The following is a 24,677-nucleotide window of genomic DNA, read 5'->3' on the forward strand; positions in this document are numbered from 1 at the left end:
TACATCAAGTGGTTTAAATTTTTCGAGGGCTTTAATTTGATTATAGACTTTTAGTGTTCCAAGGGAATTATTCTTAGGCGGTTCTAAATAAGAACAATTTCTGCCGCCAGGGAACAGATTTTTGCCATTTTCTGTCCTATCAGCAAAACGTTATCCAGGAGAGAAACGATATGAATTTTCAACGTCTATCGCAGTCGAGTAAGAGTCCTCTCTACCTAATAGAGACAATCGCTGTATAGGTTTGCTTGCTTTTATTATTATGGACTAATTCATATAGGCCGCTGTAGAATGTTCTGTTTATTCTTGACATACACTGCCCCGGTAACACAAGTCATATACAGGTAATTTGTCATCGATGTCACGGCATGGCCTGTCGTCACTTTATAATCAATCAATCGATTACCCACAGACATGCGGGGGACGATTTAATATGACGTGCATTGGAGTGTTGTCCTGTGTTGAGCGAGTATTTTATCACCTTTCTGTGATTATCCGCTCATTCGGCCGTCAGTTGATAAGATTTGCGAGTTCAGTGCGAAATAACAAGACAATATTTTATGATCAGTTTCAGTCACCTTTTAATGTGGTAAGAGATAACATGAAAAGTCTTCAAAAAGATGCCTGGTGTGAAATTCCTCGGGCGAAGAAGTCACATTCAGGAAATAAATAAATAGATAAACAACATAACCCAACTTGAACATGAAGGTCATCTAATTGTTAAGTATTAATCGCGACAAAACCTCTTAGACTCAAACATTGATGCCTTTTCCAACTTTGCAAGGCATCAGTGGGTTTAATACAATTGAAGGGCATGTAGGACCAAAAAACCTACATTATCTGTTCACGTGGCTGTTTAGTAAATATATCAAGTATACCAAAGGTACAATTCGTTTTTTCTCAAAAATCCATTTTCAGCTTGTAAAAGGTCTTCCAAATTCGAAATATTCGCCATCTTGAATAATCCTATCTTTCCTCTGACGTCACGGGTGGAACCTTCCGGTGCTGGGGATCAAAAGCGCATGAGATACCTTTAAGTCTCCTTCACATCCCTTGTTTGCTAGTCTCGTCACGATTTTTATACTTACAATTTGGTTGAATACATTCAATTTTTTCATAATTTTAAAGCGTTTTGTCGTCCAGTTTTAAAGTAATTCAAACAAAACCGGGCATTCAAGACAGAATAAAGTGGAGAGATTGGACTCTGCATGATATGAAAACCTTGTTACTGTTACCCTGCTAGCAGAGGCCCTTTGATCTTCCTAGATTAGTCGGGAAGAGAAAAGAGCCTTTGCACGCCGCTTCGACTTTCCCTGTTGAGCCGCTCATCCACCGAAGCGGATGAGTCAGTCCGGTTGGAAACCAGTTTTCCCAGCTTCCGCTCAGTGCGCATACGTGTTGTTAGAAATTGCTGACTAAATAGGCGCCCACAGTTCATAGTTTACGCTCATGAATTTCAAAAAATGGTGGCAGTTTCTCTTGCGAAGGATGTGTTTGATAGAGCTGTGAGAAGTGCTCTCGATGAGGTAAATACCCGTGAAATAGATGCTCTTACTAAACATCAGTCAAAGGCATTGCTTAATTTCCTGTGTGGTAAAGATATTTTTGTCTTTTTGCCTACCGGTGATGGCAAGTCGCTAATTTACCAACTCTGCCCTGTTGTTGTGAAAGAACTTTCTTTGGGAAGTTGCGACAAAAGGAATACTTAATTGCTAACGGAATCGAGGCCGAGTAAGGCTCGGTTACATGAATTTAACGCATGCTCAACAGGGAAAGTCGAGGCGGCGTGCAGAGGCTCCTTTCTCTTCCCGACTAATCTAGGAAGATCAAAGGGCCTCTGCTCGCAGGATCTGTTACTGTAGAATGGTTAAATTTAGCGGTGGTTAAACTTCGCGAATTCAAAGTTTCAGCGCTTTTAGCGGTGTTTTAATTACGCGGTTTCCTCTGTTTGATTGTTCTAATTTTTCCATAAATAAAGACGTGAAAATAAGTTCCAAAAGTATTATTTATTATTATAACAGTGTGCCAAGGCTTAGAAAGACGTGTGAGAGAGTTGAGAGTCGTATCAAGAAAAGTGGCTCAACTTTGATAACAATAGGCTTGTTCTACAAACGAAAAATTACCCTATATGGCCATTTTTGAACAATGGCGCAACAGCTTCAGAACAAACGAGGGATTTGTCGAAGTTTCCGATTAGTATACGAGCGGGAAACTTAAACGCTACGATAGACTAGACTTTAGTCTAGAACTATGACGACTTAAGTTTAAACGCACAGGTACTGTACTGGAGAGAGGTGGTTTGAATGAGACACATAGCGTATTTTGAATTCTCGATGTGTGAATGCTCGATGTGTGCATTGCCACATTAGCGGTCAACTTTTTCCTGGGGTAGACCATTGAGAGTTGACTCAACGAGACAAATTTACGCTACCCACTCCCCCGAAGCGGCTAAATCAACGGTTAATTTTCCCGTGGGGTACTCCGGTGACAGTTCACCTGTCGTGTGCAAATATGCGCTACCCACTCTCCCAAAATAGCTAAATTGTTTCCGGTTAATCACGAACTTTTCGCGTGGCTTCGGCCAAAGTCTAGACCATGCCATTACGTGATTCCCGCTTTCGCAGGCGCTGCTCATCAGTTCATATGTCTTCCTTTGTATCGTGGTTAAAAGAGGCACCTTTGCCGTCGCCAAGTGTCCCGAGTTTATCCCATCCAAACAACGTTGATGATGTCGTGCAGTGCAACGTTCCAGCAGAAGCCATCGCCAGTTTCAAAAAGGAAATTGCTGTTCTTAGCCGGAAAAGAAAACGTGGAAATTACGGACATTACGATGAAGTCACCAGACCTAAATTCGTCAAGTACGCGAACTCCAATGGCGGGATGAACGCTGTTAGAAAATTCAGCAAAGAACTTGAAAAGCCACTGAATGAGAGTACCGCTCGCGGAATCAAAAATCGTATCTGAAGGGTACCAGACACGGGCAGGAAAATGTCAACAAACTGCACACGGACGTCCAGTGTTGCTTGGCAACGAACTTGACACCAAAGTTCAATCGTTGGTGCGTCAAATTCGTCTAAAAAAGGTGGCGTTGTTAACTCTTCTGTTGTCATCACCATTGCTCGTGGAGTGATTCTTTATGAAAACAGAAGTTTACTTCAAGAATATGGAGGACACATCACCTTTTTCATGGACTGGGTGAAGTCTGTTTTGAATCGTATGGGTTACGTTAAAACAAAAGGCACGAAAGCAGTGAAGAAAGTCGTGGACAATTTTCCTGAAATTAAAGCCACCTTTCTGCAACGCATCACAGATTCAGTCAAAGAACATAGCATTCCACCTGAGCTCGTAATCAACTGGGACCAGACTGGCGTTTCCATCTGCTTGACACCTTTATTACTATTTTAAAATGTGGACCAGTGATAATTATTTATTGTATTCGTAATGGTATTTGCATTTATTACAGTACTACTAAATTCGTCTAACAATATGCAGTATCATCTTTAAATGTAAATAATATTTTTAAGGTTTGATTTGTGCAATAAATGTTGTTTTGTAGTAAATAACTCTGAGTTTATTGGATTTGTGTGTCACACTCATAAATTCAAGATGGCGGCCAGCCAACTCCGACCTCCCGATGTTTAAATTTCGTGCAAAGTCCCCTTAGGCGAAAATAGCGAAAACTAAACACCGCTAATAATTAACCACTTTACAGTGTCTCAGCATAAATTGTGCTAATTTATTACCATACATACCAGTACAGGTAATGACAACTTTATAATGCAAAAGTAACGCTCTGTTTAATTATTTGTTTTTAAATTTTTTGCAATAGTATTTTTACTTTGTTTTCTACTTCATGTTTTATCTAATGACACTGAATGATTTTTTTTAAACAGTGCTATCGTCTTTTGCACATTTGTTTGTCTTAAACAGGGAGTGACACTGTTTTTTCGTGACGACAGAATAAGTTCTTACCTGTAGATGAAAGCGGAGACAGTAAATTTTGATGACTGTGCAGAAAGGGTGCGTTTCTCTTAGGAAAGTCATGCACTTGTTGCCAATTACATAGACGTGCCTTGAATCGTTGGGATAAGGACTGTTACTTAGTGAGACTAGCTTTGGCTATCGATTCATCAGACGACGAGATTAATGAAAATTTCAAGGTTTATTCCATACCTGCTGAAGTGCTTTGTGCTGCAGTAGCTTGAGTAGAGGAAGGTGAGACATTCACGGTAGTGAATACCATGCTAGTTGTACCGTATACATGAGATGATCTTGGGAAAACTAAGAAAACAAAAACATTGGGAGAATCTATGCCTTTAGTTAATAGACCACCAAAGGTGACTTGATTAGGCAAAACGTGATTTTCCTGCTTTTGCAATCGATAGAATTGAAAAACTGATGCAAGAAAATAAAGAGAGAACATTCAGCTCGATTAAACGGCGCAAATATAAATGAAAATGAAAAATGGCAGTCCAAAGAAAGCTCACGAAGGACCCATGGCATTGTGGTTCATCCTGACCTTTCTTTGTGTTCTGACTGAGCGTGAATAAGAGTATTCCATTTGATAAGAAGCCTTTTAAAGACCTTTGAACACATTTGCCTTTCCTTGGGAAGTGACCAACTAGATCCAAGATGGGTCATTTCTTCAGTTCTGGTCGTTGTTAAACATTCGTGACATCAGACAGTGGATGTGTGTGAGGAAATTAATGCTAAATGATGACAAGACTGAGTTTATGCTTGTTGGGACACGGAAGCAGCTCACAAAGGTGTCTATCGATGGCGTTAGAGTCGGAGATTATAATATTAGTCCTTCTTCATCAGTCTGTAATCTGGGCACATGGTTTGACCCGCATTTGGATATGGATGTACATATGACCAAAACATGCAGCAGTGCATTTTATTATCTTTATAATATCAGACATATTAGGAAGTACTTATCCAGAAGTAGCACCGAAACCCTAGTTCATGCGTTTATAACAAGTAGACTTGATTATTGTAACAGCCTTCTGCATGGGTTACCGAAATATCAGTTGTCTAAACTGCAGCGTGTTATGAATGCTAGTGCTCGTTTGGTTTATTGTGCTCCGAAGTCGTGCCACATCACGCCTCTACTTCGCGAATTACATTGGCTGCCTGTTTGTTATCGTATCGAATATAAAATAATTCTTCTTACATTTAAGGTATTGCATGGTATGGCGCCCGATTACTTGCGCCATTTAATATCTCTCTTGCCGCCGTCTAGGTATAATTTAAGGCGCAACGATGACTCCGCAGCTTTATCAACTTTCCCGAAAATAATATCCAAGAAGACCCTGGCAGATAGATCGTTTAGTTGTGCCGCCCCTAGACTTTGGAATCTGCTTCCTACCACAATAAGATCTATTTCCAGTTTAGATATTTTTAAAATTAGACTTACAACTTTTTTATTTAATAGGGCGTTTAATTAGTTACTATAGTTGTTATGATTAAATTGCATTATTGATGAATTATTTCATTTATTTATTTATAGAATTTTAGAAATGTAATTTGAACTTCTATTTTATTTTTGATTAAATATTTATTATAAGGCGCAGTTGAATATTTTTATAGAAACTGCGCGGTATAAATTTAAATTTAATAATAATAATAATGAGGATTTTCATCTTTGTAATGTTGATCCTAACACACTAAGCTGCGCCTCGTGTGCAACCTTTTTGTTCTTACCACATTTCGACGTCATCTGCGATCTATTCAAACACACGAACGCCAATATGGAATGTTTTTTCTGAAATTAATTCCATGAACGCGTTGGATATGAGTTGGCTATAGCCAGACTTGTATCAGACAAGCACGAGTGGAATAACTTTTATTAAATTTTTCACTTTTCAACAATGCTGTGAGTGGTCACTAAATTTGTGAAAACTCCCAAATCCTCCTCTAATTTAGACGTCCAGAAGTCAAATGAATGTAACTTGCGACCGCCAAAATGAAAAACCTTGAATCATGCACATCACAAGTGCAAGACTAATTTCTGATCCAAGAAACTTTGAAAGGTTTGAGATACAATACTTACGATAGAAGCATTTAACTGTGTTTGAGTAAACAGACTATCGACAAGAGTTTTGTCTATCTGGAACCGAGCAAAGCAAGTGATCAAGGGAATCGAAGGACAGCTTTCGTTTGAAAATCCTGAACTCATTTTCTCCCTCTGACTTTGCCAGTTGCGAGTCACAAACTCACTGAGACAAGTATTCGGTTCACCCTATAAAACTTTAAGCTTATTCTGAGGCGCTCTGCACATTTGCAAATTTTTTGCTGCGCGGTTGAGGACGGAAGGATCAGTATTAGGGCTACTCAAACAGACTTCAAACTGTAAAAAATTCCCGAAGGGTTTCGAATAGTTATAAGTCGTAAGATGAAATCGAACACCTGGGAAATAGTTGCTCGAGGCGTTCAAAGAAGAATTGGAAGCGCGCGAAGCAGATTTGCGTGAGGATCCAGTAATGTCGTGCATGGAAAAGCCATTTTCCAAACAAAACAAGTTACCAGAGCCAATTTTAAAGCAGCCGCACCGAATTTGAGTGAACAGGTCAAAATGAGTTGTTTCTTTTGCAACCACCCAGGTCACAGGTCGTTTAACTGTAGCGACTGATCTGGAGAAAAGAATAGAAATACCCAAAAGGAAAGGTCGATGTTTTGTGTCTTAAGAGAGGACACGTTGCTAGTTCACGTCCATTAAAGTACAGATGTTTTAAATGTTGTGGAAGGGATCATGTTAGTGTATGCTCAGCTAACTCTCGGTTACCGCCCACCGGAAACGAAAATGTCACGCAACCCAGTCCTTGTCTGCAGCAAGGCAACACAAGACAAGATCCAGGAACGACTTCAACTCTTTATGTGAAAGCTAAGAACTCTGTTCTTCTGTAAACTACGGCTGTAATTCTTCCAAACCCCAAAAGTATTAAGCTAGTGCAAGCAAGACTAATTTTCGACATTGGTTCCCAGGGAACGTACATTTCAATTCAGTTAAGAGAGGCTCACGACCTCCCCTGTTTAAGAGCAGAAAACCTGTTGATTAAAAAGTTTGGTGGAGACACTGAAGAGCCGTGCCAATAGATTTTGTGCAATTTTGTACTACTAGACTGGGGGTGGAGGACTGAACTCGTATGTCGAGAGTTACTCGGTATCTAGCATTTGCGCCCCGTTGGCTCAACAGAAGACTGAATTTGCAAAAATCTCATATGAACGCCTCTCTTCGCTAGTGTTAGCTGACAGCTCGATGAGCGGAGCCGAAATGCCGATTAATGTTCTGATTGGAAGCGCTTTTTATTAGCATTTCATAACCAGAGAGACACACAGAGGAAGACATGGTTGACCAGTCTCCATAAGGACACATTTGAGCCGGGGTCTTATCAGGTCCTGTTCACGAACCGCAGCCACCATTGGTTGAATCATCTGTTAACCTGAACAGTACTCACGTGGTTAGATTTAGCTGCCAAAGGAGTGAAAATGAATTGCTCTTTAAAACAAGAACTATCAAAGTTCAGGGATCTTGAGGCTTTAGGAGTGGTGCCAGTGTCACGTTTACGGATACGAACTCTAATCTTTTTTACTTATGTAACTCTTCCGTTTTTAGCACAAAGACACTAAGAAACTCTCAATGACTTTCTATTTAATTTGTTAGCGCGCTTTGTTTGATTTCTGTTCCGTGACTAGCGAATATCCGCTCAAAGCTTGCTACATAAAGCACTGTTCATTTCTATTTCCCGTACGTCAAAGTGTAAGAACTAAATTCGCCTTCTATTAGCAAGTAGCTCAGTTGCGAGGAGTCACTGTAGCGAAAGCATTTCGGAGCCGAACGAAGTTTAGGAGTTCTCTACCCCGGAGTCAAGATCCGATGTAAGTTACGCTTGTAATATTCCCCATTTTTATTATTTCTAGTTTCGTAGTCTTTCGGTTTTCCTTATATCGAACCTTCATGTATCCGTTCTATAGTTTTTACCGCCTGTGCTGTACAAAGACTGCCAGCTTAAGTGAATAAAGAGTTTGATGCTGCTGCTTGTCTAAAGTTCAACACTGTGGTTATACTGGCGAACTCCGGTGCACAACACCACGTGTCTGCGGCATCGGGAACGCGACAGCCAGAAAATGTAGACGACGTGTACAAACAGTTCCTAAACAAGGTTCAAATGAAGGATGGTCGTTATGAAGTGTCCCTCCCGTGGAAAAACATACACTCTGCCATATCAGACAACTATAGCTTGAGTTATTCTCGTTTGGCCTCGTTGATCACACGTTTAAGGAAAACGTCAGCGGTCCACAGCGAGTACGACAGCGTCGTTAGAGACCAAGATTCTAAGGGTATCATAGAGAATGTCGGTGTAAAGCCTCCTGGAAAAATTCACCATTTGCCTCACTGCGAAGTGGTAAGATCAGACAAGCAGACCACCAAACTCCGCATAGTCTATTATGCTTCTTTATAGAGGAACGATCCGTTTCTGAACGATTCTGTTTAGGCTGGACAGCCTTTGTCCCCATTGCTGATGAACATTATGATAAGGATCCGTTGCTTTAAGTTTGCGCTTGTCGGAAACATAGACAGGGCTTTCCTAATGGTTGTAGTTGATGCAGCTGACCGAGACGCTTTGCGTTTTTTGTGGGTTCGAGATCCATTTGCTAAAGAAGCGAAGATACAAGTAAAGAGGTTTACCCGGTTGGTGGTTAGATTATCCTCCTGTCCCTTCTTGCTGAACACCAGCCTAAAGCACCACCTGAACAAATATGCTGTTGGCGACTCTGAGTTCGTGAAGAAGATTTTGTAGGCCTTGTACGTGGATGACCTTTCTACTGGAGGGCAGACCTTCAATGACACGCACAAGCTGTTTTTGAAGACGAAGTTGAGGATGTTAGAGGCTGGATTAAATATGGGGAAGTGGTTGTTCAATTCCAGAAAACTTGTTGATAAGACTAAGTCCGCCGGTTACAGAAGAGAAGCAGTTAACCTTGAACTGAAGAAGTTCAAGGACCTATGCTGCCACAACGCTGGGAACTGATCATAAACTCAATGGAGAAAGAGAGCACAAGGTCCTCCAAATCTTAGGAGCATGACAGCGATGAGCTAAAAATTGATCTGAGTCAAATCATCAAGTCCTCACAAAACTGCGTGTGACTAAACGAACAGGACTTAAGTTTCCTGCACAAGTTTACGACCCCTTGGGTCGGATATCACCGGTATTGATCGAGATGAAGCTGCTGTTTCAGAAGACCTGTCAGACTAAAGAAGACTGGGACGAGGACTTTAGTTTAGAACTAAAGGAACGATATGAGAAGTGGATCACAGAGTTAAAAAACGTTGGCAGTGTAATAATTCAGAGGTGCTACTTTAGTAAGGATGAGCCAATGCCTTGTCTCTGCAGCCTCCTGGATTTAGCGACGCGTCCTCGTACGCACATGCAGCAGCCGTGTACCTTAGAAATGAATAAGGGAACAACGTACGATCAGTGCTGATTACTTAAAAAACTAGAAAAGCACCTCATGGTGGTCCCACTACTCCAAGACTTGAGTTACTTGGCGCGTTAATTCAAGCAAGGCTGATAAGTCGCGTAGCTGTGGCTCTCTCAGAAGTTGTGAGGATAGAGAGAGTTCATTGTTAGGTGGATTCTAGGACAGGTCTCTACTGAATCCTTGGGGAGCAGAAACAGTGGAAACAGTTCGTTCATAGTAGAGTGATAGAGATAAGAAGCCTTATTGGTCCCACCAGCAGGAGCTATTGCCAACTGATGCGAATCCCGCTGATTTGCCTTCAAGAGGAATAAACGTTTCCGACCTCTCAGCTAGCGATGAATGGTGGAGTGGACTGAGCTTCCTCTTTAGCTGAAGAGCAGTGGCCACAAAAGCCTGAGACAAGTTGATTTGAAGAGAACGGCGGTTCATGCGACTAAATCTGAGTGCAAAAAAGAAGCCGTGATCACAACTGCATATCTTGTAACTGCGTCAAAGTCACGTTTGTGTGTATACTTTAAATTGGAGCGAGTTGTGAGTAGTAAGAAATTGTTACGGGTTACAGTATATGTAAGAAGATTCATTTCAAGATTAAAGGAATAGGTAAAAAACATCAGAAATTCCCAGCCTTCAGATGACTTGATTTCAGTCGAAGAACTGTTAGCTTTAGGTTCTACCTTGTTGAGCTGCGTAGTTGCTCTACTTTGCGACGGCGATTAGCAGTGAAAATTATTATTATAGAAAAACATTACCATAAGATGCGGAAGTACTGTGGCTACAGGAAGTGCAGAGACCAATGTCAGAAGGAAACAAGTTTGACTAGAAGAAGGTATTCTTAGGAGTTGTCAAGGGAGATTAGAGAACTCTGTATTTCCGTGTCAGATGAAATATCCAGCACTGCTACCTGCCAAGAATCACATGACCTCCCTGATTGTGCGAGAGTGTCACGAGAGAGTGATGCATCGTGTTATTAAGGATACATTGACTGAAACTAAAGGGTTTTCTTTTTTAAAACTAAAGGATACCTAAAGGAAGACAAGTGGTAAAGCGCCGGCTTGAAATTGCGTGTTGTGTTCAAAGATACAGGGGAAACCGTTCACTCCCCCTGCTTCCCCGAACTTACCAGAGCTTAGAGTAGAGAAGGGTTTTGCCTTTGCGAACACGGGAGTGGAGCTCACCGGCCCCTCTGCATGAAGAATGTCTTAGGAGGAGAATCGAAGATGTATAAGGGCAACGTAGCTTTTCACCTAGACTTGGTCCCAGCGTTGAATGTGCAGTCTTTTATCAAAAGTTTGAAGAGATTCTTAGCCCGTAGAGGTGTGAATAAGCTGTTTGTTTCAGACAACGCGAAGACTTTCAAAATTCAAGATGTTCAACAGCTTGTTCGTAGCCATGGAATTGAATGGAAATTCAACATGCCGCGATCCTCATGTTTTGGTGGGGAGGATTCTTTGAAAGAATGATACGTTGCACGAAAGGCGGTTTGAAGAAAACTCTTGGTTCTGCTAGATTGACATACGAAGAGCTTATTACAGTCCTCAAAGAGATCGAAAGTGTTTTGAACTCTAGACCGTTCACTTGTGTGTATGAAGACGAAATCGAAGCGCCTTTGACACCTTCGCACCTAATGCTTGGAAGGAGATTGCTTTCGAATGGTACAGTTACAGAAAGTGCTGCGGTACAGACACAATGATGTTGACATCACCAAGGGAGTAAAGCACCTCAGTCGCTTCTGGATCATTTTTCAAGCTGATGGCAAAGGGAGTACTTGACAGAACTTCGATAATTTCACCTGTGCGCAATAAGCGACATGTACAAAGGAACACGTCTTCAGAAAGAACAAGCCACTGTTAAAAAAGGAAATCTTGTTATTGTGAAAGGAGAGAACCGCCTAAGAGGTACGCGGAAGTTGGGTCACGTGAAGGAGCTGATCAAAGGACGAGACAACAAAACACATGACGCAGTTTTAACAGTTGTCGGAAACAAGAGTCGACTGACTGAGCTGAGAAGACCAATGCAACATCTGGTTCCAGTTGAATGTAGAGAAAGCGTTAGTGTATGAGCCGAAGTGAAAAAAAGTTAACTTTAGAATAAAAGCCACATTGGTCCCTTCGACCAATGTGGTTGAGAGGATGTAGAAATCGAAACAATAGTTTATCACGTGATTCAGATTTAACAGACCTCGTGGTGTCGATCAGGGGAAAAAAGCGACCTAGTTTTTTGGATCGGAGTGAATGTATGATCTTGTTTTTTGGAAGCGATGATTAAAGAAGATTTTATTGGTTGAAGACTGACTCTGGTTTGAGTACGATTATTTACAAGTTAGGACAGGTATTAACTCAGTCTGTACTAATCACTATTCTTAATTTTTAACAGTATCAATTTAATGAAGTGATTGCCCGAAACTGAAAAAACGTATAAGCTGTAATATTTTTGTCAAAAGTATCTTTTTACAAAAGATAAAATGAAACGGTTGCTTAGGTTTGCTCAGACCTAAGGTAAGTAAATAATCCGTGTTAAGAAAATTTGGAAATTTTACGTGAGCAGACTACAATTCTTAAAGGCCGGAAATTGACTTATTGAAAAGAATGAGGCAAACACATGACATGAGGGTGATCCCACCCAGGAATTGTTTTAACTGATGAGTTATTCACGTAGAATTACGCAGACATGTTTTTCGACTTAGTCCAGCCAGAAAAATAGCAAATACAACTTATCCATAAAAAGAGGTTACTTACCCAGAAATAAAACTGGAAGAAGGAACACAATTTCAGCCGCTCGCATGTTGCCTCGGAGAGACTCAATTCCTTACAAGTGTGGCTGTGTAACTGTTCAGTCTGCATTTAAGTCTCCGGTCAACTTTATCACGTTTATTGCTGATGATACCAGCAATAAAGGTAAAGGATGACAAAATGTGAACTTTTAGGTGATTACACGTGACAAGTATGACGACTCCTTATCAAATCTTCTGTTCTGACAAATAAATGTTTTCCTTTTTTTAAAGAGAAAATTTTTCCTTTCGTTTCATTTTTCTCGGTTGTTTAATTCGCTTGAAAGGAATTTTAACCAATTAAAGAGAAAAAATAAATCTTCAACCGGTACCAAGGCTTAAAAGAACAAATTACTTTTTTTTACTGTTACAGTTACTTTTTGCCGCATGATCGCCATATAAAAAATAAGATTATAGTTTTTCACGAGAGAGGTAATTGGCAATATCTAGGATATAAACAACTTTGACTAAGGATTTAAGCATTTAAGCAAAGCCAGACTTATTACGTTCAGTTTTAAATCACGTGGAAGCTCCTGGTGCATCGAGAACACGTGCTACATAAAAGACTTGATGACTCGCCCCAAGGAATACTTTGTTTCGGAAAAGATGCGACCTCTGTCAGAATTTTTTTGTTGAATCTAAATCAGTTCTCAGCTTCCAGACTGGCAAAACTTACACCATTCCTTCTAGACTTTCCTGTGATTCTAAAAATGTGATTTACTTGGCTTCTTGCAAGAAATGTCGCCTGCAATACGTGGGATCTACTACTACCGACTTTAAAGTTAGGTTTCGAAATCACAAATCTGCTATGCTTCCGAACAACACAACTTGTGAAGTAGAGATACACTTTAACAGAACCCCACACACCCTAGGTGAATTTCGTTCCGATGTATTGATCAGGTACATGCCCCAAGCGGCTGTAAAGAGATCGATGGGCTTTTAATCACAAAAGTGGCTTATTGGAGTGCTCAGCTGTTCTCTTTGGCACCCTATGGTTTGAATAAAAGAAAGGAATTTCATTCGAAAAACAGAATTTGCTGTAATTAATTTTCCATACTATATTAGGCGTTACCGATTAATCGTTCAAAGGCCCTTTTCTTGGATTTTCTCAGCCTTTTAGGCGTTGATTAGACTCAGAGGTCATGGCAAGGGATCTTATCATGATTAGTATCATTCAAGGGCCACTCCAGGGATTTTGTTGCTAATTTTCCCTTTCTCAGCCAATTGTGAATTATAACAGTTTTTCCGAAATCACTATATAATGCACCATGTATTCTTTCTTTTTGGCAGTAGCATGCAGGGTCGCCATGTTCGGTCTACAAATTATATAGTATTTCTCCCACATGAATTACACTTTTTCGTTACATTTGAATACGATCTTGCATGCCTAACAATCCGCTATCTAATGTGGTGGTCGACATTCTTGTCTTTCAAGTCCCATACATATTTACTAAGTTCAGTGGAATTTCTGTACCGTTCATTTCTGAAGGAACATGTATGGTTTCTGTAACGGGGTTTGAATGATTTGTCGCAAAGACCAATGTAAGTTTGCTTTGAGTACGTTGTTGTGACTTCTGCTTGATACATGATACTCTGCTCGTTGCACTTTCCGTCCATAGGGCAGGAACCTTTGTCACGGCAATTGCAAGTGTTGATAGCTTGAACAGGCGAGTTTGATGACTTGTTAATGACGACCTTATTGTGGTTAGAGATAATGGCTTTTACATTGTTCATGCAGCTATAGCTAAGTTTGAGTGTGGTGCGGTTAAAAATTTTGTGCAGAGGATTTGATTTGGGAAAGTATTTGTCAATTAAGGTGAGGAAGCACTTTCCAATTTTGGTTCCGACATTTTGACTCTACGAAGGATTAAACCAGATGGTGTTTCTTGGCCTATTCTTGTGGTGTTTGGTTTCTGGAGCTGGAGGAGCTTTCCCGGAGGAGAGATTGGTAGGTACCTTTAGCTTTTTCAAAGGATTATTAGTCGGAAGAAATTTCTAAGAGGTGCTTGTTGATGGATTGCGGAATATTTTTTAGGATGGATAGCGGATGATTGGATCTTTTGTGAACATTGAGTGGAAAATTTCCTTCTTTTGTATAGGGGGTAATGCTTGCCTGATTGGAGGTCAAGGGGGACATCTAAAAAATTTACTTAGGGATGTTGGCTTCAACTGTTTTTTTTTAGCCGTTTTAGCGGAAAATTTTGCAGAAACTCTTCTTGATTTTTTCGATCTGTTGTGGCTTTGAGATAAACGCTGCCAAACCATCGTCCCGGTATAGGCCAATGCTATTGTCATACTATTTGGTGAGGCACGACAATAAATAGCAACCTACTAATTCGCAGGATTCAGCACCGTCGAAAGATCCCATTGTTACATCAAATCTCAGTGCTGGTAGAAGATTTCTTCTCCCAGGGGCAATCATTGGAAAATAACAGGGATTGCTTGTAGACCGAAATGGCGACCTTCAGAACAACAGACGAAGAACTTATATTGAGTTGCAGACATGCAAAGAGATTCCTTTTAAATAGCGTGAAATGTTTGAGCTTCTAAAATTTATTTTTAGCAGTTTATTTTTGGCAGTTTACTGTACGTTGTTTAACCGTTGCGATTAGCTTTTTTCGAAATAATTTAAGCCTATCAGATTTATTTTTAACAGTTTACTGTACAATGAAATATATGAAGTTCATATATTTTGTACTACGGTATTAGATACATATGATGCACGATCCTCGCAGTAGATAGCGCTATTTAAGCAATAGCGAAAATCAGACCTGAAAAAAATCAGGCCTGTACGGGATTCGAACCACTGACCTCTGCGATACTAGTGCAGCGCTCTACCAATTGAGCTGACAAGCCAACTGGGAGCAGGCCGTTAAGTTGATTCGTAATAAACCCGTGAAAGTGATAAATGAGATACAATGAAATATGTGAAGTTCATATATTTTGTACTGCGGTATTAGATACATATGATGCACGATCCTCGCAGTAGATAGCGCTATTTAAGCAATTTATTGCTTAAGGTGGCTCGTACCGGTTTTCATCTTTTTGATGGTTTGTAACTTTGAAAGAATACAACAGAAAGACTGACCAAGGCCAGTTGAACACTTTTACGGGGTTGAATTACATAATCATTGGTTATCCAAAAATAAGTGTCATTTCGTCACTAGCAGTTTCCATGGCAACGCTTTCATAGGCTTATTCAGACATATTTTTTAGCTTGTGGCTTAAATAATTCGAAAACTAACCCGGTGACCCCCTGATATTTTTCAGTGATTACTTTTGGCACTTGAAAAGGAAAATGCACAAAGATTTTTAAAAAATTCTACGGAGCGGAATTTCAGAAAATGTACAAATAGGACAATTTTCACACATCACAAATTTCCTTCCGTAGAATTTTCTAGTTTTTTTTCCTGATGATTCCTTTCGACGTTATTATCATATTGGAACAATAAAAAGAAGGGGTCACCGGACTTGTTTTCATGCAATAGCTTTCGTGAGTTTAGCAATTTCCACTCGCGTTTTAAAGATCTGGATTCTACAAGATCGACATTTGCTCATGATCTGTTTTAGCTACCGCTGACAATTGCGTGTGCTCGCGCGAGCACCTATGATCTGATGTTTACAGACGTTTACTGCTAAGAAAATCATTAAACAGCCGTCAAAGACAGCCTCCCGAGCTCATCTTAGAAATCCTACACATGACTTCTGGCTATATCATATTATTTTCCTTTAAGTTTCAAAGTCTTCTTCCACTTCAGGTAGATTATCCTTCACTTGAGTTCTTCTTTTTTCGCCGTCGCAAGATTTCATATCGGTTGAATATTTCTTTTAAGTGTCAAGTGAAGCAACCTTTACTTCTCCGAAAATCGTCTTCGCTATCTTAGTTTCTATCTCCTGCATTCATAGTGGCCGCTCAACACATCAAATACAAACTCTTAGGTAAAATTCTCACAAAAGTAGAAAAAATTCCACGCGCCGCCATCTTTGTTTTGAATTTTCATCTTTTGATCTCGCGCTTCTTTCGCACGTTTCTCTCGCGCGCGTCACGCAAGAGTGACCTGTTCCCCGCGGGAGGAAACTGGTACGAGCTACCTTCGAGCCACCTTAAGGTGGCTCGAAGGTAGCTCGTGTTAGCGGAGCTGAGTATACACCAGTTGAAGAATCAAAGAGGACGCATCGATTCATGAGGAGCTTTTGCCCCGGAAAAAAATTCGCAGCAAGTATTCTTAGAAGGCGCTATCATTTCTGTCATCAACGTAGAGAACCAATTAACACTTGCAGTCGGTAGGTGTCTATGCGGTTAATCAAAACTGACAGCTCACGAAGAATTAAACGAGCCCTTTAATTATATGAGTAATATATTAAAACAAAAAATTGGAGGAAAAGATTTAAGGCGATGAAGAATGCCGAAAAAAAAAAAAAAATTAGTGTAGCCTCCTCGGCTGTAATTTAAAACTCGTGGCAAAACATTGCTGCATTTTCAAAAATACTCTTGCATTTCTTGGTATCAGTGTAACCTTGCCTCATAATAAATGAGGAATTACTGAAGATATTAAGTTTCAGTTATCCATGTCTGCTGTATTTGTGAACAATAACGCGTGAGTTAGCGATTGGAATCCAGATCACTTGTTTCGTTCGCATGTATAATGCATAACGTCTGGTATTGTACTTGTGCGTTACGGACAGCTCGGCAAGGAACCTTCCGGTCCATTGTGATTGTTATTTTATAAGTTAAAGGTTCACATATTAATTAACAATTCACAATGAATCTTGGATCGGAGTCACTTGGCGCGATCTCATCATGGAGACCGAAGTCTTCGATCAATCGGCTGAACTTTCAAGAGTTACAGGATCCAATCTCGACCCGAAAAAGCTCTAGTGTGTGCTAACGAAAAATTATTGTGGAATCGGGCCGAATGCTTCTGCAAAGAACGAAACGTTTCGTCGATTCCCCGATGAAATACATACTGTCACGCCAGCGGTCTCAAGCCCGCTAACAAGGCTCTTCGCTCAACATCAGGCAACCAAACAACTCAGTGTAGGTTGCATCTTCATTAATTGGTCTCTGTGCAGCACTACTTAAACAGCGAGAATTTCCAGCAGATGTATTTGTGAGTTTTCAACTGAAATATTATTCCTGTTGTTGATACGGTAAATCATATCATTTTTGACTGTAAAATACCAGACAGATTTGGCGGGAAATGCCTACAACCAAGGTTTGGGAATGGGAAAAGAATAATGGTTATATACGTTAATTTCTGTCTTGTTACCCTCCTTTAGCAGCTTTGTCTCCGTCTTCTTCTTTAAATGAGTATTGCACTAACAGCAGTCATTGAAAAATATATTGAAGGTCCTCCAGGTTTGGGCATTACATACATGTACTTGAGGGTTATTTTTAATTTCATCCCTACCCTCCTGGGTAGTGTAGAACTGAGGGTTACTTTTAATCTTTTCTATACCCTCCTGGGTAGTGTAGAACTGAGGGTTATTTTCAGTTTCATCCCTACCCTCCTGGGTAGTGTAGAACTGAGGGTTACTTTTAATCTTTTCTATACCCTCTTGGGTAGTGTATACCTGAGGGTTACTTTTAATCTTTTCTATACCCTCTTGGGTAGTGTATACCTGAGGGTTACTTTTAATCTTTTCTATACCCTCCTGGGTAGTGTAGAACTGAGGGTTACTTTTAATCTTTTCTATACCCTCTTGGGTAGTGTAGAACTGAGGGTTACTTTTAATCTTTTCTATACCCTCCTGGGTAGTGTAGAACTGAGGGTTACTTTTAATCTTTTCTATACCCTCCTGGGTAGTGTAGAACTGAGGGTTACTTTTAATCTTTTCTATACCCTCTTGGGTAGTGTATACCTGAGGGTTACTTTTAATCTTTTCTATACCCTCCTGGGTAGTGTAGAACTGAGGGTTACTTTTAATCTTTTCTATACCCTCTTGGGTAGTGTATACCTGAGGGTTACTTTTAACCTTTTCTATACCCTCTTGGGTAGTGTAGAACTGAGGGTTACTTTTAATCTTTTCTATACCCTCTTGGGTAGTGTATACCTGAGGGTTACTTTTAACCTTTTCTATACCCTCTTGGGTAGTGTAGAACTGAGGGTTACTTTTAATCTTTTCTATACCCTCTTGGGTAGTGTATACCTGAGGGTTACTTTTAACCTTTTCTATACCCTCTTAGGTAGTGTATACCTGAGGATTACTTTTAATCTTTTCTATACCCTCTTGGGTAGTGTAGAACTGAGGGTTACTTTTAATCTTTTCTATACCCTCTTGGGTAGTGTATACCTGAGGGTTACTTTTAATCATTTTTCTACCCTCTTGGGTAGTGTATACCTGAGGGTTACTTTTAATCTTTTTTCTACAAATAAACAATGCTTCCCAATTTCCTGTAGCTATTTGCCACAATAAGAATCTTTTCCTAAGTGTCTCTTTAACTGCGTGAGGTAATCTTATTGATAGCTGTACAACACAAACCATGAAAAATAAATGTGAACAAATACGTGACTTCTTGCTTTCGGAGAAAAACCGCACTCTCAGAGGCTAATGTTTTCTTCTGTGGCCCAAACTCTTACATTTTGTCCATAAAAGATATTTGAAATGATACAAAAAGTAAATTTAAACATAGAACGCGTGTTTAAATCCTTAAAGAAAGAGGAAAAAACTCTGTCGTATATTACTTACGCCGCAAAACAACACCGTGGCTTTAAACTATGAACTGCATGCCATGAGTAGGTCACGTGATATCTTGACGTTCGCCTGTAACGGTCATCGAGAGAAACCTAAATTTAAGAGACACTGATATGCCGCAAACACAGTTGGTTTTCCATCCTCGTGCTAAAAAAAAAAAAAAAAAAAAAAAAAAAAAAAAAAAAGCTAGGTTGTAGGAATCCTTGATTCTCATCAAGGCAACAATTATTTACTTTATTAAACGAGCTTGTTAACAACGCACATCAGACTTATATATCGATAAGTTCAGTAGCTGGCGAAGAAAGAATCACTTTTAACGTGTCCGAGGAGAGCAAACCTACGACTTCGTCAGCGTATAATTTATTTAAGGTGGCTGAACACAGTTTTTGATACCATATTTCTTTCGCCATTTTCTCTAAAACCCTTGATCTCGGTCGCCAAAACTGGCAGCAAGTAAGTTAACAACACAAACATTGTTTTTTTGATAATTAAGCTGACGTTTGTGCCGTTGCCATGGCGACACGAATAAATATAAACATCTAGTCATTAGATTTTATTTATAGTTTGCATGCTACGAGCTTGTAGCGGTACTCGCAAGTTAACACCATTTTGCTAACAATTTAACAGAGATCTTTGATTATCCCTTTTTGAAGATTTACTCGATTATCTAGAATGTCCTTTGTTTAAAATCAATTTTTTTCGATACTCCAATTACTCATTTCCTAAAGTATTTTCGTGCCAAATTTCGTGAAATCCTACTGAGTGGTTCTTAAGAAATAGGCATATTTCCAGAAAGCAATTGTCCATTCAATCGCAATTATTTTACCTACTACGCATGTGCTGCATTTAACTGGGTTTTTTCGGTGACGACGATAAAGCTGAGGATTGCTAGGTTCTTTGCACCGTTAGATTTTCTAACATATCTTCGTATTAAAGATTAAAGCCATCAATGCACTGCGCCAACTATAGAGAATGGCATCAGCAAAAGCGCACAAGGATTGTGCATGCTGTCAATATGCGCAAACCGCATTAACTCCAGCCAAACGAATCTGGACTCACTCAATTTGATTGCATCATGTTGCAATCACTTGCTCGGCGCGTGCACGATCAGATCGGGCTGAACTTTAACCGGCCGGAAGGAAGAAGTTTAAAAAACTAATGAATCGCTACAGTTAATAATGTTCTCGAAAGATGCCTTTTCCCCATGAAACTCGACCAGCTAGTATCGATAATGTTTGCAAGTCAAGAAAGTGTCGCATCTTTTCATGTCTTAATTTAATATATGCAACTTAAATTAAGCGGCAAGAAAACCTCCCTATTTGGAGGATATTTGATTGATCGAGGACAAAGATAATGTTGTGAAAAATTTGAGTTTCTGGTTTTTCATTAAATACCGCTCACCACAAAAATTAAAAAAACCGCTGGTCCAACTTGATGATAAAAACAATCTATAGTGTATTAGGTGTAGAAAAGCTGCGACATAATGTAAAGAGAATGAACAATCAAACGAAAACAGGGTCAGAAATCGTGACTGGAATTTTACGGAAGACTGATCCGACTAAAGGTCCCCTGATAATCAATTTATTGCCTAACATGGCAAGGTCCCCTAACGACACGATGCGGACAGCGCTAGCTGGAGTTTTGCTTTTTCTTCGAGTTTTCTACCTGGGTAAGTATCTTCAAACAAAAATTTTAATTCCACTCAGTACAAAAAATTAAATGTGAAGAACTATTTTGTTCCATTGATGAGAGCAGCTGGAACTATGTTGTCGCCGACTGAATCATGAATAACTCATTTCTTTGAAAACGTGCTGATGTTTCAAACATCAACATTTCAGTTGAACTGAATCTTGATCTTGCTTGGTTTTTGCAAAAGGATTTACTATGAGAAAGGAAAACACCAGGCTGTAACAAAAAAACCTAAAGTTGCGTTTATTCCTGTTAAGACTCATTGTACAGAATCATTACAGATTCAGAAGTCTATTTCGCCGGAAACTAATTTGAATTTACTTAACAAGTTAACGTTATCAAAGATTTTAATGGCATAGGAGTATGGTAAATAAATCATATCATATCCATTTAACTTTAATGTCAAACCGAGTGTTGACAAGATCATAAAGGCTAGGCGGACAAGTTTTTTGTCCGAGTGAACTGAATTAGATCTAACCGTTTGATATCTCGTTTGGCTCCGAATGACAAGCTTTTGGTTTGATTTTTTTCCTTGCCGTAGAAATCCTCGCAATAGTTCTTAACTAGATAACCGTCAACGTCACTTTCAGTTTGTCTCGCAATTTTTCTATATTAAGATTGCAGTCGTAGAGGGCAATCAGTCTAGTTTCAATCCAGTCCATTCCATCAGATGTCATTCGACTGAAACGAGTCGGTAATTCCAAGGCATGTATTTAGCAAAGTTAGGGCAAATGGAAACATAGCTGTTGAACTAAACCGAGCAAGAAGAAAAGTTGCTTTTCTAACCTGAATTGATTGCGTAAATTGGCCATCGCAGAGAGTTTCTAAAGCTAACGCTTCAATCATTAGCCCTTGTTAGAGTGAAGGACAAAGAAATTCTCTACAGGCTAGTGATAAATTTACATTACCAACTCAGTTAAAATCCAAATTATCTTGTAATAGCCCCCATCTAAACAGCACCATAGTTTCTTTAGAAACTTACGCACACTCTTTAATCCAAGTACGAAATGGTACAATTGATACAAAGTAACGTATTTAAACAATATTATTTTGAAACTCGATGTAAGATTTTTTGAATCTGCCTTGAGGGAAAACTTGTGTAGGTAAAGTAAAACAGCCTCAAGAATTTGGAAACTAGCTCAGTTATTTCATTTTTGAATTTCTCCCCGTTCGCCAAGTGTAATTTACATTTCTAAAAAAATTGTGATTTAATGAAACGTGCCAAACGGGTTTTTCAAAACGCCACGAAATTAGTCTATTTCATCTCTGACTTTTGTGGTTAATCGTCAAATCTCAAATTAGTTTGCCTAGCAACGACAAAACAAAACCAAACAAAGGTAATCAGGCATCAGTGGACAAAGCAGAATCGAATAAGAGTACAAAAAACAACGGTATGTCACACAGGTGTGTGGCCTTTTCGTCCAGCCCTCTAACTCATTACACCAGGAAAAGCATGGAAAATGCACGAGATACCTTTCGAGAAGAATCTCAATGAATGAGGCGATGGCTTTCACGGCTAGTGTTTGAAATAATGGCCGCTTTACTGCTAACGGTTAACCTCATTGAGATTCTCTTGGAAAAGAGCACGAGAGGAAATGAAGCCTATAGCTAACCACAATTCTTATCTTTTGTTATACAAGAAGGACTTTTAGGCCAACTAAGTGCTAAGAAAACGTAATTTATCTCGAGTGATAAATTGTGTTTACCATAAGGGAGGTTCAAACTGTGAATTGGCATGTACGCTCACAGCAATTAGCAGCATCGGTTGTTTGGGAGCTAGATTCATTCAATTCAAGTTTATCAAAATAACTGAGATAAACCGAGTGTTAAGTTTATTACGTATTAATTTTGTATTCAGGTTTTATTTGCATACGTGAAATTACTGCTTCATATGACATGAACATTACAGCTCGAAGAAAACTTTGCATAGTTCCAATTTACTGAACTGCAACTTAAAACTGATTTAACCCAAGCCACATGGAACTTTCTTGGTCCATTCTTTGGTTCAGTTCAGTTCAGTTGCTCTCTCTGATTTGATCTGTCACTTCGACATTGTCTGTTGTGACATTTATAATTGCAACGGACTTCTTTCAAAATAATGGTCACGTTTATCATACTTGAAATCAAACTCTTATGAGTTCCTATATAACGTCTTTGCGCGGTTATACAATGACGCCTTTCATTATAAGGAAGGTCATGCACCCACTCGGTCCGTCTATTATGGTGTTCTATTATGATGCAGATAAATGCATTGAAATGACACCGACAGCTTACAGCTCAACCATCATAAAATAGCTTCAAGCGAAAAATAAAAATTTTAGTCCCGACTGAATTAACAAGACAAAATAGCGGGTCTGTTGTATCGTAGTCTATGCATAAATAAACGTCTAATGTTTTTTCTTTTATGATGAGAGAACCATGAAAACAAAAATTATCAAAGTTGCAAATGTTCATCAGTACAAATAAACCTTGTTTGAAGACATTTAGATGAGTTCTTTTCTTAATTGAAATGACTTACATTTTTCATCTACAGAAGTCTCTTATCAAAATTGTTCAACAAGATGAAATGCATTGATGCCTGTCGAGTAATGTTCGATTTTTTTATCGGAATATCTCTGAACGCCAAAAAATTACTTAGTATTCCTTAGTTTACGTAAATGACGAATGGAGAATTGATTGTCATGCTTAAATATGAGGATATTTTCGAACATTGAGCATCAGCTCGCTGAATAAGTTATTCTAACGTATTAGTAAGTGTGAAAAAGTTGATATTGACAGTCGATGATAAAATATATCAGCATTGGCCCTCAATAAAAATATACTTTTTTCCTCAAGAGAAGCTAAAAGATGTAAACGTTTTAACGAGTAACTCAAAGTTACAGATATGGACACCAAAAGCTATCAAAGCGAAAGCGAGTTTTAATATCCTGAGGAGTAAAACATACTTCAAGAGAAAGAAAATTATGGAACCACTAATAGCACTCCTGAAGAAATATGTTGTATATTTTAGATAAGTCGACCTGTAGCCTTTAAAACCGATATCGTATGAATGCGGTTCGTGCGATAGCAGTTTTCAAGTGTAAATTAACTTGGAATTCGCGAGTCAAGTAATAAATTTTCCTTGAATCACATAAATGAATAAAAAATAAGAAGGAAAGAAAACAGCAAAAATATACATATATATATATTTTTTTTTTTACTCTGAGCGCGAAACAAGATATGCGAATAATTTCACTTAGCCTTGTTTTCAACTAACAATTCCACAATAAATACCTCGCTTCATCAACTAATTAGAATGTGATATTCTATTCAATCACTGTGTAATTCTAAAGAAAAGAGAGGCAGATCTGAGCTGTGCAATATTGGTACACCGCCGTTTGCAAGCTCACTATTGGGAATCCTTGAGCAAAATATTAGGTGTTCAATTTTCTGATCCATCTGCTCGATCTATATCCTCGTATAGTCTATACCAAGTTACTAAAATTAAAACTGGTTTCTATAACTGGTTTCTATGTCAAAATTCTCATCAAGCCTGCTGTTTTTATCAGTTTCAGGTGCTTTCGGTACCACTATCAACGGATCATCTGAGGTCTCGTCGTCTTCTGGTTTGACAGTTTCAACACAAAGCGTGTCTTCGTCATATGGCTCAAGGAACCTTAAATCCTACTCATACAGTGTTTCAGTACCAAGTGTGTCTTCGTCATATGGCTCAGGTAATCTTACATCCTACTCATACAGTGTCTCATCCCCCAATAAAACACAAAATTATACCACCAGTTCGTACTACACATCATCTTCTGTGACTCCTGTTTCTTATTGCCCATGTGGCACATCAACATCGGCCGTGAATGCGATTTGTAAGTATACCAACACATACAACATTTATTGGAAGGATCGAAATAATTTACCTTCATGGCATAATAGAGGAAAATGGGAATAAAAAAAAAGGTGTCTTCATTTTCAGGAGTATTAAATCAAGTATGAACGTTCTTCTACCAATGAATAAAACAAAGACAGATTTGGCTAACTTTGTTAGTAAAAAGGA

The 24,677-nt window shown here is 39.1% G+C and overlaps 2 protein-coding genes and 2 long non-coding RNA genes across 9 annotated transcripts in view; 3 read left to right on the forward strand and 1 right to left on the reverse strand.

Moving 5' to 3' along the window:
* Positions 1-734: 734 nt before the first annotated feature.
* On the reverse strand, positions 735-12,367 carry LOC148736058 (uncharacterized). Its single transcript, XR_015999401.1, has 3 exons — positions 12,216-12,367; positions 4,171-4,278; positions 735-1,002 (listed from the first exon to the last, which is right to left on the reverse strand). It is a non-coding gene; the product is annotated as an uncharacterized LOC148736058 (long non-coding RNA).
* On the forward strand, positions 1,426-3,106 carry LOC148736059 (uncharacterized). Its single transcript, XM_088755336.1, has 2 exons — positions 1,426-1,523; positions 2,622-3,106. Exons 1-2 carry the CDS (start codon positions 1,519-1,521, stop codon positions 2,959-2,961), a joined length of 345 nt encoding a protein of 114 aa, XP_088611462.1. The 5' UTR covers positions 1,426-1,518; the 3' UTR covers positions 2,962-3,106.
* Positions 7,738-8,033, forward strand: LOC148736060 (uncharacterized). The gene is made up of 2 exons (XR_015999402.1): positions 7,738-7,875; positions 7,972-8,033. It is a non-coding gene; the product is annotated as an uncharacterized LOC148736060 (long non-coding RNA).
* A 7,986-nt stretch (positions 12,368-20,353) lies between the features above and the next one.
* LOC111342956 (mucin-like protein) overlaps positions 20,354-24,677 on the forward strand; it is a 159,462-nt gene continuing 155,138 nt past the window's right edge. For 3 of the 6 annotated variants that reach the window (XM_088752122.1, XM_088752123.1, XM_088752124.1), the window contains exons 1-2: positions 20,379-20,612; positions 24,181-24,345. In XM_088752122.1, coding sequence (XP_088608248.1) covers positions 20,438-20,612; positions 24,181-24,345 — 340 coding nt within the window. In that variant the 5' untranslated portion in view covers positions 20,379-20,437. Of the gene's footprint in view, positions 20,613-24,180; positions 24,346-24,677 lie in introns of all 6 variants that reach the window. The other 3 variants (XM_088752117.1, XM_088752119.1, XM_088752118.1) reach the window with 2 other exon arrangements.

This window comes from Stylophora pistillata, chromosome 3 (assembly GCF_964205215.1).
Source record: "Stylophora pistillata chromosome 3, jaStyPist1.2, whole genome shotgun sequence".
Lineage (NCBI taxonomy): Eukaryota > Metazoa > Cnidaria > Anthozoa > Scleractinia > Pocilloporidae > Stylophora > Stylophora pistillata.